Source organism: Balaenoptera acutorostrata, chromosome 2 (genome assembly GCF_949987535.1).
Source record: "Balaenoptera acutorostrata chromosome 2, mBalAcu1.1, whole genome shotgun sequence".
Classification (NCBI taxonomy): Eukaryota; Metazoa; Chordata; class Mammalia; order Artiodactyla; family Balaenopteridae; genus Balaenoptera; species Balaenoptera acutorostrata.
The window spans coordinates 55,848,682-55,869,037 of NC_080065.1; the positions used below are offsets into that span (position 1 = coordinate 55,848,682).

General features: G+C 34.8%; 1 protein-coding gene across 13 annotated transcripts in view; it reads left to right on the top strand.

Annotated features, from left to right (window-relative positions):
* The window catches only part of ERBIN (erbb2 interacting protein), a 117,126-nt gene that overhangs the window by 86,028 nt on the left and 10,742 nt on the right, over positions 1-20,356 (top strand). For 9 of the 13 annotated variants that reach the window (XM_007176005.3, XM_007176007.3, XM_007176010.3 and 6 more), the window contains 7 exons: positions 1,603-1,702; positions 4,978-5,099; positions 6,114-6,287; positions 7,131-7,316; positions 11,326-11,440; positions 13,223-13,406; positions 15,190-16,738. In XM_007176005.3, the coding sequence (XP_007176067.1) occupies positions 1,603-1,702; positions 4,978-5,099; positions 6,114-6,287; positions 7,131-7,316; positions 11,326-11,440; positions 13,223-13,406; positions 15,190-16,738 (2,430 nt within the window). Of the gene's footprint in view, positions 1-1,602; positions 1,703-4,977; positions 5,100-6,113; positions 6,288-7,130; positions 7,317-11,325; positions 11,441-13,222; positions 13,407-15,189; positions 16,739-20,356 lie in introns of those variants that run through there. The other 4 variants (XM_007176006.3, XM_007176014.3, XM_007176008.3 and 1 more) reach the window with 3 other exon arrangements.

Consider the following 20,356-nt stretch of genomic DNA (forward strand, 5'->3'; position numbering starts at 1 on the left):
CCGTGCCGCATGGCACGCAGGATCATAGTTCCCCAACCAGGGATCGAACCTGGAGTCCTAACCACTGGACTTCCAGGGAATTCCCCTTCCCAGATAATTGGTTTTTTTAACTGTCTTTTATATTTACCTATGTAGTTACATTTAGTGATGTTCTTTTTTTTTTCCTTTTTTTTTGGCTATGCCATGTGACTTGTAGGATCTCAGTTCCCCGACCAGGGATTGAACCCAGGCCATGGCAGTGAAAGCCCGGCATCCTAACCACTAGGCCACCAGGGAACTCCCTCCCAGATAATTGTGTCTATCTAGGTAGACTTCTTTCCTCGTTCCAACCCACTCCTCATCTACTGAGAAATCACTGGGCTGAAAGTACGGCTATGTCATCTACATTTTATATCTGTGGAATTACCCATTACCGTGGAAAGATTTGGCATAAAAGAGTCAGAAGTAGTTGGATACTATCAGGAGGTCAGTGGATATTAGGAAAGGAGCTAGAATGGTTGGGGCAGGGTTTGATCTCCCTCAAAAGAAGAGGTGTTTATAATTGAGAGAGGAGTAATGATCTCATAGCATTTGTACATACTAACTCCACCTCCTGAACTAGGGTTTATGAGGTGTGGGAGAAGAAGCAACCTGTATCTGAGAAGGCTTCAGGGAAGTGCTGTCCTAGGGAAAGGAGTAGATCTACCATTTTCATTATCTGAGGAGGTCAAGGAAAGTTTTCAGTGAAGATGTTCGAGATGCAGGACAGTATCTCTACTGTGAAACAAGGATGGGGGCACAGAGGAAATGTTTGAATGGGAGTAAGATTATAGGATGGCATTAACTAGCTGCATGGTTTTCACAAGAGTAAGTCCAAAGAATTAATTGATAGGGTGGCAGGTGAGGGGGGGATTGGGTAGTTCCTGCTTGTCTGGAGTTAGCCGAGGCTTGGCTTGGTAGGATGTTAGGTCAGTAGGCTGGCAAAAGTATGAGTTATATTAAGAAGTAAATTGAAAACACTTAATAACCAGTTAGGAAAAGAGTCGTAAGGAAAAATGAGGTCCAAAATAATTGGGTTTTCTAGTTCTGCCACTTAGTAACTTGTGGTATCTTTAATGGAGAAAGGAGACACAGGGCAGAAAAGAGAAGGTTACAACTCAGTGTTTAAGTACTCTGTTTTCAGCTAAAATAAACCTGCAGATAACTAGACTAAACCTTCTAAATCATTTCTACAAAAGCATCTTCCCAAAGGGGAATACTAGAAGGGGCAAAATAACATAAAATGGAAAGGCTTAGTTTTTGGCGTTACTAAAATCACTATGATAAGTAATTATTGGACTGTGGATGTACTTAATATATGAGAACTTTTAAAACTGTATGGATGATCAGTGATAATTGCAATACATTATGAGTTCGCTTTGTATTAAAAGCTAAATTTTATTTTTTAGATTTGTATATTGTTTCAAATCTTAAAGTTTTATTATGTATGTTAAAAACATTTTTGGGGGTAACCTACACATTGATACTTTATAGAAAAAATGGTGAGTACTTATTCAGAGGTATTGCTGGATATGTATTTGCTTTAGGATTATTGAAAACTAAACATTTATTTTCTTTCCCTAGTCCAAACCCCTGATACCTCTTCAAAAAGAGACTGATTCAGAGACCCAGAAAATGGTGCTTACTAACTACATGTTCCCTCAGCAGCCAAGGACTGAGGATGGTAGGAATTTAAGAATCTCTTTTCTTTTAAAAAACAAATACTGACAAATTACTGCAAAGGTGTAAAGTGAATTTTAAGTCTCAAAGACTTTTACTAATTTGAAGAAAATTTGGAGAATTGGTTAATGACTCTGAAAATGGGGAAAAAAAGGCAATATCTCAGCATTATAGATAGTTGAATTTAGAGGTATATGTATACCATATGTTTCCTTAAATGACTCCTTTGATTTTGTTAGATGCATTTTAGTGTGGGAGAGGCTTCAACAGAAAAGTATAAGTTTATAATATTCTGAGTCCTTTTAGAGTTCATGTGTTTTTTAAAGTATTTCACTATGGGTGTTATAAGGAGAGCACTATAACTAGTATACTTATAATACTGAATCAGAAACTACATTTGGTATGGTCAGGCAGGTGAATTTCCTTTCAACTGCAAGAAAAGCTTTTTCCTTTATCACAGTGTCTCTAAGAAATAGATGAGTCAGAAAACAATGTCCTTGAGGCGGAATTTTTTAATACTTCGAGAGTAGACGCTTCACATTTAGTTCATTCCATTTTTATTACCACCTGTTTGCCAGGCATTGTGTTAGATCTAAGTTTTTGGTCTTTGTTGTTGTTGTTGTTCTTGGCCGCGCCACATGGCACGTGGGATCTTAGCTCCCTGACCAGGGATCGAACCTGCGCCCCCTGCATTGGGAGCGTGGAGTCTTAACCACTGGACTGCCAGGGAAGTCTCAGATCTGAGTATTTAAGATCTTAAATCCTTGCTTTCAAGAAGCTTATGATGTAAGGGGGGATAATGAATAAATTTGAAAGAAAAGGCATGGTATCTTGAGCCTAGTTAGAGGAATCAGTCTTAAACAGGAAAAAGGGGAAGTATGGATCCACCTAACAATAAATTTATAACTGAGGAAAACAAGGTATCGGGGAACAATATCAGTCTGAGGGTTTTCATTGCATTTATTTTCTCAGTGAAGTCACAGAGAAAATTGCCTCTAAAGACTGGGGGAAGGGCATTTGAGGGAAGTGGTAGTGATTTGGAGTGGCAGAGCAGACTGACTTAGAATAAATAGAATTCCTGAGCAGCATTGAAGATGGAGCAAAAAGGGGGGAATACCATAAATTTGCAGTGGTTCTAAACAACAAGGTTATGTCATTTTTCTCTGGTTAAATTCCAGGGCAAAGAAGGTAGGTGATTGAAGTACCATGTTACGGACTTATTGCATAGGTATGACTTAAGGAAAGGGGGCAAGAAAGGTGAGAATGGTGGAAATAATATATCATGAAATCTAAGATGAATAGAGAAGGAAATAAAACCTAGAGTGCTTTTACAGGAAGAAAAAGAAATGAGGTTAAGGAACTTGACATTTACCAGCAATAATAAGGAAGTGAATGATTTAGAAGGACAAGTGTAGTGGTCAGGGAGGTGGAAAAGTATTACAGAAGCTAAGGTCTTTAGTATTACCATGATTGTGAATCACATGGGTGAAATGCAGATGGACATTGGGATTGAGGGCATCAAGGAATTATGAAATTATAGGGTTGAGGTGGGGTCATCGCACATTTTCATCATTCAGGATTTTGGCAGGTCATAGGTAGAGAGAAACACTCTAGGCAAATACTAGAGTCCTCAATGAATATGCCAGTGTGATCAGATCTAGTGGCATCTGAAATGCAGAAAAAGTGCTGTTACTACCTGATGCCCTGAATCGCAAAAGATGTGAGATTTACACTAAAGGGTAGAAAGTGTAGGTGACCAGAAGTTGACAGGAGTGAGAGGCATGGTAAAAGTTTTCCTTGGGGTTCTGAAAAAATTCTGGTGTAAAATTGCTTTGATGTAATCTAAAACTCTTAGAGATCTCTGGGCTAGGCTGGTGGAGTCTTAACCCCCATCCCCACCCCCAGTACATAATGAACAGTATTGGGATTTGGAAGATTATTTCCGAATGCCAAACCTTGAATGAAATAATTTATCTATTACCATGTTACTTTTTGTAGGGAACTGAGGGAACTGCACAAAATCACATATCTATAGTGTTTTAATTGTTAGATTCTCTTCAGGAATCCTTCTGGTAACAAAAAAGCCTAAGACGGGAGGAGAAATCTTCTCAATCCTGGAAATAGACTTTGTTGGAAACTGCTTGACTCTGCTTGCCTTTCCAAGTATACCACAAAAAGTATGTCAATAGGGTTTCCCAGGAGTTTGAACCACGTTGGACAAACAAACAAGAACAAACACTCTAATTCATTTAATATTAAGCAACAACACAAAGCAATTAAATTTTTGAGTCAAGTAATGAAAACAAAGAAAAAGGTGAATCTCAAAGCTTTATTCCTGTTGTTAGTATTTGGTTTCATGGCATTCTTTGGATATGAGATTAAAGAAGGGTAAGAAGCTCAAAATAAGGGCTAAAAATAAATGATAATTATGCTAGTTTTGCATAAATAATCAAACTGACCATATTTGGGTATTCCAGGAATTTCAGTTTTTGTATTAACTAATTTTAGGTGCTTTTAATCCCTTTTGTTGTTTTCTTCTAATGGGCAGAAAATAAGTTGTGATTTTATTTTGTACTACACAAACTTCTGTAAGGTGGTATATAATAGTCAGGTGGATTAATTTTTTAAGCCTTAGCTTTTTTTAGTTGCCTAATAAGCAAAAAGATGTGACAGTTGTCACATCTTTAATATTAATATCAGATATCAGGATATGTGAGTGTTGAGTTTATGTTAAATTTTCTATTTTCCTTAGTTTTGATAGAGAATATCTTGTAATTACTTTATTTACGTAGTAAAGCTATATATAATGTTTCATGCAAAGATGTAATTACATGCCATCAGGGTAGTCATTTTTTACCAAAATATTTCCCTGTTTCTGACTTAACACTCCTCCGCCAGTACATAATGAACAATGTTGGAATTAGGAAGGTTTCTGAATGCCAGAACCTGGACGAAATAATTTACATATTACCATGTTACTTTTTGTAGGGAACTGCACACAATCACATATCTATAGTGTCTTAATTGTTATATTCTCTTCAGGAATCCTTCTGGTAACAAAACAAGACAAATCAGCTTTAAGGAAGAAAAGATATGTCATTGATATTGTGAAGAAATGTTGGAAACACAGCCTAGTTGTTAGTGTAGCATTTATAGCTGCTGACATTGACCGGTCTTGATTTATCTTAATGAACATATCTCATAAAGAAAATTATGAGCAAGTAATAGTTTTTCATAATTATAGTAAAATACAGTGGGGTTTTGTTTGTTTTTCTCTAGTTATGTTCATATCAGATAATGAAAGTTTTAATCCTTCATTGTGGGAGGAACAGAGAAAACAGCGGGCTCAAGTGGCATTTGAATGTGATGAAGACAAAGATGAAAGGGAAGCACCTCCTAGAGTGAGTCTATTCTTTTTTCCTTCAAATTTTAAACAGGTCTGCTGATATGTATTGGGTACTATATCGCTAATCTGTGCTATTTTGCCCTCAAGGCACTTGAAATTTTATTAATCCAATACATTTATCATGTGAAAGTATTCGAGAACAATATAAAATTATGTGATTAAAAGCCAAATTTCATAGTGTGTATAAATATAAGACAAAAACAGATTATTATTTCTCCCTTTCCTTTCTTTAGTGATTTATTTATATACATTATAGGGATAAAGAACTCTTTGATATGAACATTTTGTTTCTTTGTGAGACTGTGTTGCAGTGATAGAAGTAGCAAATACACATTTCCTAGTTACTTATGGATGTAATGTTTTCCCCTTATATAATAAAACTAGCTGAATCCCAGAAAATGATATTAGATTGACCTTAGAAGTGTTTGGTTCCCAGCACATAAGTCATAATAATCTAGGAATTTTATGAATGTTTGCATAAACATCTAGCTGGAAAACGTATATCTGTTTCAAAGCCAAGAGGTGGTGTTGGCAATATCCACACCATATATCTCCAAATGGAATATATTTAAGTCTACTAAAAAAAAAAAGCTTTTAAAACATTGAAATCTGTAACTGTGAAGTTTTCGATTATCGATAAAACCATACTTTTATTGAGTCTAAAATGCTTTCAAAGACCTATCATCTGTCTTCACAGTTACCCCTATGAGCAATGTAATTAAGATGGATTATAGATTAAATTTTGAGATTGACATTAGAAATATTTATCTGTAGATAACTAATAAGGACCTACTGTATAGCATAGGAAACTCTAGTCAGTACTCTGTAATGGCCTATATGGGAAAAGAGGAATCTAAAAAAGAGTGGATATATGTGTATGTATAACTGATTCACTTTGCTGTACACCTGAAACTAACACAGCATTGTAAATCAACTATACTGCAATAAAAATATTTTAAAAAAGAAATATTTATCTGTATTTTAAATTGTGCTTATTTTATTTCTCTAGGAGGGAAATTTAAAGAGATATCCAACACCATACCCAGATGAGCTTAAGAATATGGTTAAAACTGTTCAAACCATTGTACATAGATTAAAAGATGAAGAGACTAATGAAGACTCTGGAAAAGATTTGAAACCACATGAAGATCAGCAAGTTGTAAATAATGATGTGGGTGTGAAGGTTAGAAAACTCAATTCAAAAGCATTGACCAAAACCTGTTTCAGGTTCTTTAAAATTTTTTAATGATAAATGATGATAATGATCCTTTTTGTTTACAAGAAAATGTACTTCCAAACTTAGGGCAGTGTTCTCAAATACCTGAACTAAAAGCTATAATAGTGAGCAAACTCCCTAATTGCTATTATTACCACTTCAGTGTGGTTACAGACTGTCCATATGGGCAGGGGAGTGTCAGCATAGCCTTTGAACAATCATTGCCTGAACAAAGAATAAGGTAACAAATGTCAAAAAATTCATTGTTATAGAAATACTTTTTCCCCTGGTAATATTGATCCACTCTACCCAGTTTTAATTTTAAATGTAATTGCTATGACAGACAATTGGCATTTCCTCGGGATGTTTCTGAAGCCTACACTAATCCCTAAATTGTGTGTTCCTTTAATGGACTCCCTCCCCCTCCCCCCCGCCACTGTATCACAGAAACAGAAGTTATATCATGTCATTAGAGTTACTATATATTCCACAATGAGCAGGAAAATACCTAGCCATCCTGATTTTGAGCATGCTGAGCTAAGTGACTCACTCATAAATACCAGCTTTGCAACTTCTAGGATGAAATGTATCCTCAGCTAAATTGTAAAGTTTAATGTGGCTCGTGGACCTTTGGGACCACCTGTTCCCAAAATGAGCATTTTATTTGTGAGTCCTACAGATTTCCATGTTTAAAGTTTCTTCAGTTTATCCAGAATAGGAAGATACTAAATTACTGTTAAAATTTCATCTGAACTTTAATACAAGAATAGATATAAAGAATGTGAATTCTTTATTTTTTCTTTTACTTAGACTTCAGAAAGTACTACTGCAGTAAGAAGCAAAGCTGATGAAAGAGAAAAGTATATGATAGGAAACTCTATACCGAAGACCAGTGAACCTGAAGCTGAGGTCAGTCCTGGGAATCCGCCAGTGACTGCAAATATGAAAGCCTCTGAGAACTTGAAGCATATTGTTAATCATGATGATGTTTTTGAGGTATGGCTTTATGATTATTCTGGAGTAGTGATAAATGGTAAGAATTTAATATTTCATTGTTGCTAACTAAAGATAGGAGAAACCTGATACTGATAGCAGAAAATATGCTAATGCATTTGCCATTGAGAAATCTCATAATATTTGCTATACCACTCATTTATCACTTTAAGCTTAAACATTGGAGTACAGTGGGTATAAAATTTTTACTATGTAAATTATGTCTTTAAAAAAAATATTTATTTATTTTGGTTGCACCAGGTCTTAGTTGTGGCATGCAAGATCTTTAGTTTCAGCATGCGGACTCCTTCTTAGTTGCGGCATGTGGGCTTCTTAGTTGTGGCATGCAGGTGGGATCTGGTTCCCTGACCAAGGATCGAACCTGGGCCGCCTGCATTGGGAGTGTGGAGTCTAACCCACTGGACCACCAGGGAAGTCCCTACTATGTAAATCAGATTGTGGCAGTGTTGTTCTAATTCTGTAAAATTCATAACGGCAATTGCTTTTATTTCTGTAACTTAAAAATGAAAAGGTTGCATATATACCATGGAATATTACTCAGCCATAAAAAGAAACGAAATTGAGTTATTTGTAGTGAGGTGGATGGACCTAGAGTCTGTCATACAGAGTGAAGTAAGTCAGAAAGAGAAAAACAAATATTGTATGCTAACACATATATATGGAATCTAAAAAAAAAAAAATGCTTCTGAAGAAGCCAGGGGCAGGACAGGAATAAAGACGCAGACATAGATAATGGACTTGAGGACACAGGGAGGGGGAAGGGTAAGCTAGGATGAAGTGAGAGAGTGGCATGGACATATATACACTACCAAACGTAAAATAGATAGCTAGTGGGAAGCAGCCGCATAGCACAGGGAGATCAGCTTGGTGCTTTGTGACCACGTAAAGGGGTGGGATAGGGAGGGTGGGAGGAAGGGAGATGCAAGAGGGAAGAAATATGGGGACATATGTATATGTATAACTGATTCACTTTGTTATACAGCAGAAACTAACACACCATTGTAAAGCAATTATACTCCAATAAAGATGTTTTAAAAAAAAATGAAAAGGTTGCTGTAGGTGTACTTCAATTATTTGGCTTCTTTAGGCATCTGTCATTGATTATGAATGACATAATGACATATGTAATTTTTTTCTTGAATATCTGAGACTTTTTTTAAAGAGATTCTTCCCATGGATCAATAAAAACTAACTTTTTTTTATAAAAACAGCTTTATTGAGATATGACTCATATATTATACAATTCACTCATTTAAATAAAAGGTGCAGTTCAGTGGTTTTTCAGTTTACTAAGAGTTGTGCAGCCCTCACCACAGTCACTTTTAGAACATTGTCATTACCCCGAAAGAAAGCCGGTACTTCTTAGTTGTCTCCCTACAACTTCTCCATGCCCCCAAGTTCTAGGCAACTAGTAATATACTTTATCTGCATCTCTAGATTTGGCTGTCCTTGGCATTTCATATAAATGTAATCATCTGATATGTGGTCTCTGTAACTGTTTCTTTCACTTAACATAATGTCAAGACTATTCATATTGTAGTATGAATCAGTACTTCATGCATTTTTTAATATCTGAATAATATTTCATTGTAATCATCCATTATGGACATTTGGGTTATTTCCACATTTTGGCTATAATAAATAAGGCTTCTTTGAATATTTGTGTACAAGTTTTTGTGTGTATATATGTTTTCTTTTCTCTTGGGTATATACCTCAGAGTAGAATTGCTAGATTGTATGGTAACTCTATGTTTAACTGTTTGAGAAACTGCCAGACAGTTTTCCAAAAGTGATTACACCATTTTATATTCCCTTCATACACTGCTGGAGGTATTAAGTGCTACAGAAATTTAGAAAGGGGATATTTTCTGGCTACGAAGAACCGTGGATGCTTTAAGGTGAAGGAAGCATTTAACCTGTATTTTGAAGTGTTTCAATTAGCAGAAATAGGAGAATTGAATGAAATGGAAGGAATAATGAGAGCAAAAGCATGGTATTTAGAAAATGTAGAAAAGAGCATGTTCCATCTGACTGAACATATCAGGGGTTATAGTATATGAATAGAATTAGTAAGGTAGGTTGGATCCTGATTCTGAAGCCCTTAATACCTCTGCTAAGAAGTTTGGACTTGATGTTCTACACTATAGTCTTCAGGGAGCCACTGAAGACTTTTTAGCAGAATTATCTACATTAAACATAATCATTGGAGAAAATGCAATATCCAGGGAGAAAGAGTAAGAAAGGAAAGAATGTGAGCTAACTGCAGGAAGATTAATTGAGATGAGCAAAGGAAACAGAAAGGTGGGAGGAGATTTAGGAGACTACAGTTCCCAGAAGCCCAGGTGTAATATAATTTCATGAAGGAGAAGGCCTGGTCAGCAGTTTAAATGCTGCAGATGTCAAAGATTAAGACAGACCTCCTTGTCCTTTTATCTCATTCTTCGCATTCATTCTATCAATCAAGTCCTGTTAGTTGCAAAATTTCTGTCAAATTCTTTTTTTCTTTACTATCCATCACTGCCATTGCAGGACAGATGTAGTCTTTTTTTCTTCAGGACTCAGTATAGCTAGTTTCCTTTCTGCCAGTCTCTTTTTCTTTTCATACATCTTTAATACCAGAGTTACTATTTTAAAAGAATCTGATCTTGTGAGTTCCTGGCTTGTCAACTTTCAGTAATGACCAATACATACTTAATTGAGTTCATACTCAGAGCATAACCTTTTACTATCCGTTCCAGTCTGCCTTTTCTGTCTCCTGCCACTTATCTTAAGTTCCAGCTGCATGGAGCTGACTTGCCATACTTTTTCTTATTTCCATGCTTTCCCCTACTCAGAATGTCATTTCCCTCTTAACTCACCCTTCAACTAAATCCAATTTACGTTCTCTCCCTAATCTACTTAGCAGTCTAACTCTGTTGTAGTGCAGTTTGGAACAGGGTTGGCAAACTATGGCCTATGGCCCAAATCCAGCCCACTGCCTATTGTTGTGTGGCTTGCAAGCTAAGAACAGCTTTTACATTATTGAATGGTTGAATAAAGTTCAAAAGAGAAAGTGTATTTCGTGAAATGTGAAAAATTAAATGAAATTTAGTTTTACTGGCACACAGCCATGGTAGTTTGTTTACATATTGCCTGTGACTACTCTTGTGCCACAGCAGCAGAATTGGTTGGTTGAAACAAGAGACTGTATGGCTTGCAAAGTGTAAAATATTTACTCTCTGGCCTTTTTACTGAAACAGTTTTCTGACTCCAGTTCATGTCTTATTATGGCACTCTTAAAGCACCTAGAAATCTTAGTATTTTTAATAGAACACCCTTTTAAGAGCTTTTATTTATTTTCATCATATTAACTAAGAATAATTTAACCTGCAGTAGATCTGATTTTATATACACTATATACGGTGTTAAAATTTTTCTATTAATATTTGTTGACGACAAGGTCTCTTTTTTGTGTGCTAACAGCACTCCATGGTAGATAGTCTGGGACAGTTGCCAAATATCAGAGAAAAAAATCAAATTGGGCAAAAATTGCCATTAATCCATTTTGGTGGAAGAACATCTCAGTCCTTCTGATTCCTTGGAACCCAGTGATCCTTGAAGGAATAAATTTGAGGGTTAGGAATAGACTTTTTGTTAGAGTACCTTCACTAAACTTGAGTTTTTCAATGGCAGGGATTGTGTTTTACTCATTTTTGTTTCTCTGGCACTTGACATATTACCAGGTACATACCAATCATTAATACAGTTGGATTAAGGACTGCACAGAAAATTATACCTTAGGCACTTTGGTGTACTGTTAATAATTTTCATAGTTTTACAGCCATGTCTTGAAAAATTTAAGTCATATACTAGTTTTATTCACTATTACCTTAAAAAGGTTTTTTTTACCTGTTCTAAGTATTTGTTTCTCTTTGAAATTCTTATGACTTAATATTTAAAGAAACCAAAATTTATTTTTGTAAATATTTTCTCTCTTTTTTCTTTAAATTAGGAATCTGAAGAACTTTCTTCTGATGAAGAGATGAAAATGGCAGAGATGCGACCACCATTAATTGAAACCTCTATTAACCAGCCCAAAGTGGTAGCACTTAGTAATAACAAAAAAGGTTAGGTGTTAAAGGAAAGCACTAAGAATAGAAATGGGCTGAATAAATTTATACATTTTTTCAAATAAATTTCACTAAACGTCATTATGTTATTTAAAACTTTTTAGAAACAATTTTTAAAACATGCCTTTCTAAGAGGTCTATTCCTTACCTCTCGTTTTTAAAGAAAAATCTTGATGGATCTTTTCTCTTCCCTCATTCGTGCAAGTTTACTTACATGGCATAGATTTTATAGGCAAATAAGCCTAGATTATGATTCCATCTCTACCACTTATTTGCTGTATGATCTTTGTGTTCCTTAATTTTGTCTGTGTATATATTAGGCATACAATGAGGCTAATGAAGGGTTTTGTGACTCTCAAATATATCAGATTAGTGCACTCAGACCTAGCATAGTACCTGATGTATAACAGATGCTGCTTGTTACTTTATCTCTCCCAGTACTTCTTTTTAACATCCCCACCCCCACCCCCACTTGACATGGAATCTCAGACTCTTGGAAAGGAAAGAGAACTTGAAGAGTCTCTATATCCCTTCCTTTTACCCTTCCCTCACTCCTCTCCACCAAATGTCTGAACATCTCTACATTATCTCCACCAGAGGTTTATCCAGCCTTTACCTTTATGGCATTAATGAAACTTACTATCAAGGTGGCCCTTTGGAGGATAGCTTGGGGTTTCATAATAATAATGGCACTGATATTTGTTACTAATTGTTAATTACTATGCTAAATAGTATACATGTTATTATCTAATTGTCACAGTTGCCCCATGATAAGGAGGTAGAAGAAGAAGAATATATCTAGGAGAGAACTTAAGTGCCATATAGTTTAACAGTATTTTAAAAATTCAGAATCCAAAACCCAAATACCTTAAAGTTGAAGTTACAGAGCCCCATGTGCTACTGTTTTCAACTGTAAACACAATCCAGACTACTTGAACTGAGATATTTGGAACAGCAAAAAATTCATATAATCACCTATGACTACGTGTCTGTATGTACTATTTCTGTGATTTGGCTAGAATTGAGTTAGTTAAAAACAGCCTTTAGGGTTGTAAAGATATTAAGTTATTATCTTTTTATTACTACTTTAAAAAAATAGTACTTTTTATACTACCTGACTATAATGGAATATGAATATTGTCTATTTCTGTTTATGTAGTTGTTACAAATCCATCTCACATATTGAGAGTTCACTATTCATATACAATTCTTTGAAATGATTTTGAAAAGTGGAAAACTGACCTTGTGAAAATTTCTGGATTTGTTTGGTGTTTGTTTTTTGGTTGATTGTGCTGCTCATTTTTATTATCAGAATAGATGAAAACAATTCCATACATGTATGAAATAATTTCTACCCCAGGAAAGTTTACGAAGGTTATGAACTGTACTATGTATTTCTTACTATTATGACTTTTTAAAACTAAAGATGTATGGAAAAGCATATTCACTAAAACTAATTGATGGCCTTAAACACTGTGTGATATCATCTTGTCAGTAGTTTAAACTAAATCAAATTCTGGGTAACTAACATTGGTCATATTTTTTTTAAAAACTATAGGTATCACTAAAAACAAACAAACTAACTGAAGGTATCATTATTTTTAAATTCTTTAATCTTTTTATGTATTAGGACTGAGTTTTCAGAGGTGAGCCTCTGGTTATCTTCTTAACCATATAATTCTTTACCTTATATATTGAATCAGGACAATATAAATGCCATTTGTCATCACTGGAAGTTCTTCTTGGCTTTATCAAAGCTTAAGTTTTTTTTTGTTTCAGATGATACAAAGGATACAGATTCTTTATCAGATGAAGTTACACACAATAGCAATCAGAATAACAGCAACTGTTCTTCTCCATCTCGGATGTCTGATTCAGTTTCTCTTAATACTGATAGTAGTCAAGATACCTCACTCTGCTCTCCAGTGAAACAAACTCATATTGGTATTAATTCCAAAATCAGGTTTGTGAACATCTTAACAAAATAATTTATTTGTATAGTAAATAGAAGTGGTAAGGCAAATAAATATATATTATTAAAACATAAAAGATTTTACAAATTAATATTATAGAAATGGTTCAGGCAGTATATGGTTTCTTCCCCACTTTACTACTAATTATTTAGCTTTTATACATTTCCATTTTAAATCAGTCTTTTAAATGGGGGAGAAAAGATTTAAAATATATTCTAATTCTCTTCATTAAAAGGTTGAACGGTTTTATAATATTTCTAGGTATTACAACATAAAGAGCCTGTTTGGAATAATTCAAATTAAAAGGGATATTTTTAGAGTTAGAAATGCAAAGTCACTTTGGGGGTTATCATTAAAGGGTTCAATCAAATATTTCTGATTAGTGCTGTATTTTTGGTTTAGAGTTAAATTTGTAGGTCAAACTCACTGAAACAAGATTTACTTCCTACAGGCTGGAATTTGGGTGAATTTTAAAACAAATTTATTACTAGGGTTCTCAAGTTTTGTTATCAAAGTGAGACTATACCATTTTACCTTCATGTTATTGTATCAGCTAGAGTGCTTGATAGAAAGATTTGGGTTACTACTAAATATAAAGCTTATTGTATGGATATTGTTAACTAATTTTTAGAGTTAAATAGTTCTTAAATTCCAGGCATATTTAAGTCAAATTTTTCTGTGTATTGATTTGCACTGCTTTAAAAGAAAGATGAATTTTATGTCTCAAATTGAGTTTAACTATTATGTAGTTGTAGTTATGATTAATCATTTATATCCTCTGAATTTGAGGCTAAGATCAGTATGGTAAAATATTAATTTTAAAACCTCTTAGAGGTTAAGATAATGATTAATTTGTCAAATAGTAAAATTTTACTGATATTGTTGGGAAGTAGTTTAGTCTAAGTCATGTTTTTTGTAATGAAATAAAGGCTAAGAAAGGGATATAGCCACACCTTTTTTGTTGTATTTCTGGTAATATTTTCTGTTACCTAATGGGAAGATCAGTATTAAAGAATTTGTTGAAACGTAACTTGAATATTTACAAAGAGGACACAAATATGTTTTCATATCACCAAATAGAAATAAAATATCTTCTATAATTTTGGAATGGTACATTTTATAAATATTTGCCAAATACAGTGTAATCACAGAAAAATGATTAGATTTAGTTTCTTTTTTGATCTTTCTTCATATTTTGTAGATCTTTGAGTGATTGTTTAGTTCTTTGTATAATTTCCTTATATATATTTGAATCTAATAATACCTACTTAGTTAATATGATTAACTGATCAATAATGTGAGGTTTCAGAATTATTTGTAAAAATATTCTGTGCTTTTTACTTAACTATTCAACTCACTGGCCTTTTCTCCATGTATGTGCCCATCTTTCAAGCATTTCATGTTTTAACACAGTCATGAAAAAATGTAGCAGTAGAAGAGAATTATTTCATTACATAATAAGCACATTTTTCTTCATTGTTTAGCTCTATTAAAGTATTGTGATAGATTGATGATATTGATGAAAATTAATCTTATCTATGAATTTTAATTAGTATGCTTTACCTTGTCTCCATTTAATATAAATCTATATTATTTGACTGTTACAATAATATTTTTAAATTACATGCTTGATAATAAATGCCTTTTATCTGTAACTCCCATCAATGCTCTTATCTTTATGTACCTACACATTAATTAATTAGTTGTTAATGTTCCCCATTACTAAGAAAACTGGGCTTTATGATGTTTGTGATAAAATTTTCTTTGTTTTAGGCAAGAAGATGAAAATTTTAACAGCCTTTTACAAAATGGAGATATTTTAAATCATTCAACAGAGGAAAAAACCGAGGTTCCTGATAAAAAAGATTTTAACTTACCTGAATATGATTTGAATATTGAAGAGCGATTAGTTCTTATTGAAAAAGGTGTTGCCTCAACAACCACATCTGATGAATCTCACAAATTAGACCATATCAATATGAATCTTAATAAACTTGTAACTAATGATACATTTCAACCAGAGATAGTGGAAAGATCAAAGACAGAGGATACAGTGCTTGAAACAGGCTTTTTCAGCAATAATGCTAAAGGAGAGGCTGAGCACTTGGATAATGGAAACAAGTATCCTACTCTTGAATGCATAAATAAGGTAAATGGACGTTCTGAGGAAACTCCACAGTCTCCTAGGAGGACTGAACCACATGACACCAGTTCTTCTGTTGATGCCGGTCTTTCCAAAAGCACTGAAGATCTCTCCCCTCAGAGAAGTGGGCCAATTGGATCTGTTGTGAAATCTCATAGCATAACTAATATGGAGACTGGCAGGCTAAAAATCTATGACATTCTTAGTGATAATGGACCTCAGCAGCCAAGTGCAACAGTTAAAGTAACATCTACTATTGATGGAAAAAATATAGTCAGGAGCAAGTCAGCTACGCTTTTGTATGATCAACCATTGCAAGTATTTACTGGTTCTTCTTCATCTTCTGATTTAATAGCAGGTACAAAGGCAATTTTCAAGTTTGATTCAAATCATAATCCTGAAGAACCAAATATAATAAGAGGCCCCACAACAAGTGGCCCACAGTCCATGCCTCAAATATATGGTCCTCCACAGTATAATATCCAGTACAGTAGCAGTGCTACAGTCAAGGACACTTTGTGGCACTCCAAACAAAATCCCCAAGTAGACCATGTCAATTTTCCTCCACAGCGCTTTCCTAGATCAGAGAGTACAGAAAATCACAGTTATGCTAAACATTCTGCCAATATGAATTTCTCTAATCATAACAATGTTCGAGCTAATACTGGATACCATTTACATCAGAGACTTGGTCCAGGAAGACATGGGGAAATGTGGGCCATCTCACCAAATGACCGACTCATTCCTGGATCATCACGAACTACGATTCAGCGACAGAGTAGTGTGTCCTCTACAGCCTCTGTAAATCTTGGTGAGCCAGGTCCCACAAGGCGGGCCCAAGTTCCTGAAGGAGATTATTTATCATACAGAGAGTTACATTCAGTGGGAAGAACTCCTCCAATAATGTCAGGATCACAGAGACCTCTTTCTGCACGAACATACAGCATTGATGGTCCAAATGCATCAAGGCCTCAGAGTGCTCGACCCTCTGTTAGTGAAATACCAGAGAGAACTATGTCAGTTAGTGATTTCAGTTATTCACGGACTAGTCCTTCAAAAAGAACAAATGCAAGGGTTGGTTCTGAACATTCATTATTAGATCCTCCAGGAAAAAGTAAAGTTCCTCACGATTGGCGAGAACAAGTACTACGACACATTGAGGCCAAAAAGTTAGAAAAGGTAATTAAACATGAATTTTTCATTCTCCTATTTATGAATTTACTAATTTTCCTTTAAAATGTTTGGCAGTTTTTGTTTTTGAAACTAGGTGAAACAAGATACTCTGAATTATTGAATATATACCTATATTCTAGAAGTTTTTCCTTGGTAGTGAGATTAGAGGTCCAAGTTTAGAATTACCCAGTCTCAAAACAGTTGAGATGCTAATATAAACTTCTTTCCCTTCTCTTACTCCTTAGTGTTTTCTAATGGGCTTACCTTCATTTTATATATTTGGGAGTGTATCTCGTTTAGACTGTGCCATACTACAAATAATACACATATATACATGTTTACCTCTGTTATTTTCTGGCTTCCTGCTCTCGTCTGTTAATAATTAATTATGTAAATATGTTTACAGAAATAGCAATTTACCGTATAGTTAACAGAATAACAAGAAATGTATTGTAAATGTATTATCTTTCACCTAAGATTTTTTTCCCCAGTTCATGTTGTATGACTAACACTGTCACTGACTCAGATGGCTTCTGGCATGGCATTTACTCTTGACTTTCCTGAATTGCATTTCTGACCTATTTGAACTCAGGTGTCTGTGGCTCTAGTGTAGTGTAGTTTGGAAATAAGCTCATGTTCAGTTTATAACCTTATGTATAGATATTCCCTTTTTGAAAGGAGGTAAAATTTTTTTTTAAATTATGCTTAAAACTGATACTTTGGGGCAGTTCTGTGGCCCAAGTATATAAGGCATATTCATTCTTCAAGATTTAGCTTCATATCTCTCAGTGGATTTTACCCAAGGATTATTTTAACTTTGTTTATTGATATAAGATATTTTTAAAAACAGCTGAATGTATACAACCTCAATTAATCGTTACTTTTTAAAATTCGTTAAGTTTTTAAGAAATCAGTGTCTAAAATGTGATTAATACCTTATGTCAATTCACATTGAACCTCTGTCTGTAATTGTTAGCTCTTTTTAATTCTGTTCTTAGCTTTAAGTAGCTGAGCATCTATAGCATTAGGCGACTTCATTGTCAGCTCTCCATTTTGTTTCGGCTGTAATTCTCTACATACTGTTGAGGCTCTTTAAATTTGTGTGCCTTATCTATGGAATTTGGAAAATTCTTAAGCAAAGGAGTAACATAACTGTTTTATAAATAAACTTCTGGTGATGGTGTGGAACTGGATTTGAGGAGGAAGAGGCTATAGTCAAGTTGATTGAGTTATGAGGCTGTCTAATGGTCCAGAAAATAAATGGAATGAAAAATATATCAGTGGAATTGAGGCAAAGGAACAAATTCAAGAGGCAGTTCTGAAATAGATTATAAGAGTTTACTTCTGATGGGAATATTCCTGTAATCATTCATTGAGGAAAAGGGATTAAGCTTGAGATTGGTACCTTGAATAACTGTTTTTGGGGACTGCTGTTAACTGGATATTGAAGAGGAATAGCAGGTTTGGAGGAAGAGATAAGTTTGGTTATCATTATATTTTTAGTTGACATCTCAGATGGCTATTCTCCACTACTTTCCTGTCTGACACAGACACGCCTGGACTTTAAATAGGAAGCAGTAGCAGCCATCTCATTGTTCACTGTATCTCTCTAAATTCTAAACCTCATGTTTAGAATTCACCGTATGATTGCTTAGAGAATGTATGACAGTAGTTTCCCTGTTGTGCTCACTGGTAATTTATAGGTGAGAATCAATTCAGTGAAATTAGGAAAAGCCTTTTGAGGACACAGGGCAACAAGATTTAGACTGTGATGGAAGATCTCTATTTGTTCCTCTGCATCTCCTCCTCTCTCCCTTAAACATAATTCTAATGGCGTGGTAGACATTTGAAAATTTTCCTCAGGGGATTTCACAATGCCTGCCCTACCTCTAGAGGAAAAGTTGCTACTTTGCCCAGCTGAGGAGTTTAGTAGTAACACAGAAAGAGATAAGTTATTGAAGCTTACTTGGTTTTTTTTAACCTTGTAGTAGTAACCCCTCCTTCCCAGCCACTGCAGCAAACTGTACCTGGAACACAAATGTATAAAATAAATCCCACCTCAGAAATCTCGAGACTTATTTAATTAAACTAATCAACAGAGATTGAAAAAGAATAAAAATTTATTTCAAAATTAAAATTATTTCTAATATCAGCATTTGCCAATATTCCTTATTATATTAAAAACTTATAAGAAGCACTCAACCAGAATATGATTAACAAAACATGATGATTTCCATGTTCACTTGCTATTATACAGCTATTAGCATGTAGTGAAAAACAGTGCCCAGGACATTTACCCAGCACTTGAGCTTTGCACAATGTGTTGATGTTGTGACAGAGTGCAGTTTTATGTGGCTGTCTCTGTACAAGCCTGAATTCAAAGTCAGACCTATTCCAAACTTTAGCCTTCTTACTCAGTGAAATATTTACAAAAACCTCATGTATGTTCAAAGGTGACAGCAAAGGCTTTGTTCCAAGATCAACATATTATTAAAAAGGGTCAATCAGACCACTCAAGTTGACACGTTAAAACTGTGTGTAACACGTGAGGGTGTGTTGTTGAAATGTTTCTCTGTGTGTGTGGTTATGTGTATAATTTATTTTTACATTCTAATCAGGTGTTTGGGGAACCTCTGAACTGCCTCTGCCAAATCCTTATTCTTTGTGAGATGGTTTGGGAAAGTACAGACCTGGCCTGTTAAATTCAACGTTTTTCTTTAGTCTTTACTTCAGAATCCACAAAATAACTAAACGTGTACATTGTAATTTTACAGATTCTTTTCATTCTCGAATCTCACGTTAATGTTTCTTTGTATTAGAGATCAACTTCATAATCTGGAGAAAATCTGTATTTCCTAAGAGTAATACAGAAATGCTTATTATATATGTCATAACATATATATAAATGCTTGTTGTAAATGTCATAACAAGTATTTGTGGATTTGTGGATTTCTTACTAATAAGTCATGCCCAAAATATGGTTTCTCTCGGTTTGACCATCAGACCCTTAAAGTTTAGGGACATGACTAAAAGCATCCACATGTGAAAGAACGGTAGTTAACTCTGGGAATAAACAAGCAGGAACAATGAGAATCAGGCAGTGCTTTTGTTGAAGTACATTTCTCAGGCAGCTCTGGGATTGGCAATTAGGCATTTATAGTAAACACAGTCGTGGAAGGATTCCATCAGTGAAACTTGAAGGGTTCTTCACGTTTAAGCAGCAAAGCCACTACTAACTACTAAAATATAATAATCTTTAATATCTACCTATTTGAATGGGAAAAAAGTTTTACATGTGCATTTTCTAGATTTATTGAAATTTTTTTCCTGGTAATTGTAAAGCAGTAGGAGCCCTTTTTTTTTTTTTTAATTAATTTTTTTAATTTATTTATTTATGGCTGTGTTGGGTCTTCGTTTCTGTGCGAGGGCTTTCTCTAGTCGCGGCGAGCGGGGGCCACTCTTCATCGCGGTGCGCGGGCCTCTCACTATCGCGGCCTCTCTTGTTGCGGAGCACAGGCTCCAGACGCGCAGGCTCAGCAATTGTGGCTCACGGGCCTAGTTGCTCTGCGGCATGTGGGATCTTCCCAGACCAGGGCTCGAACCCGTGTCCCCTGCATTGGCAGG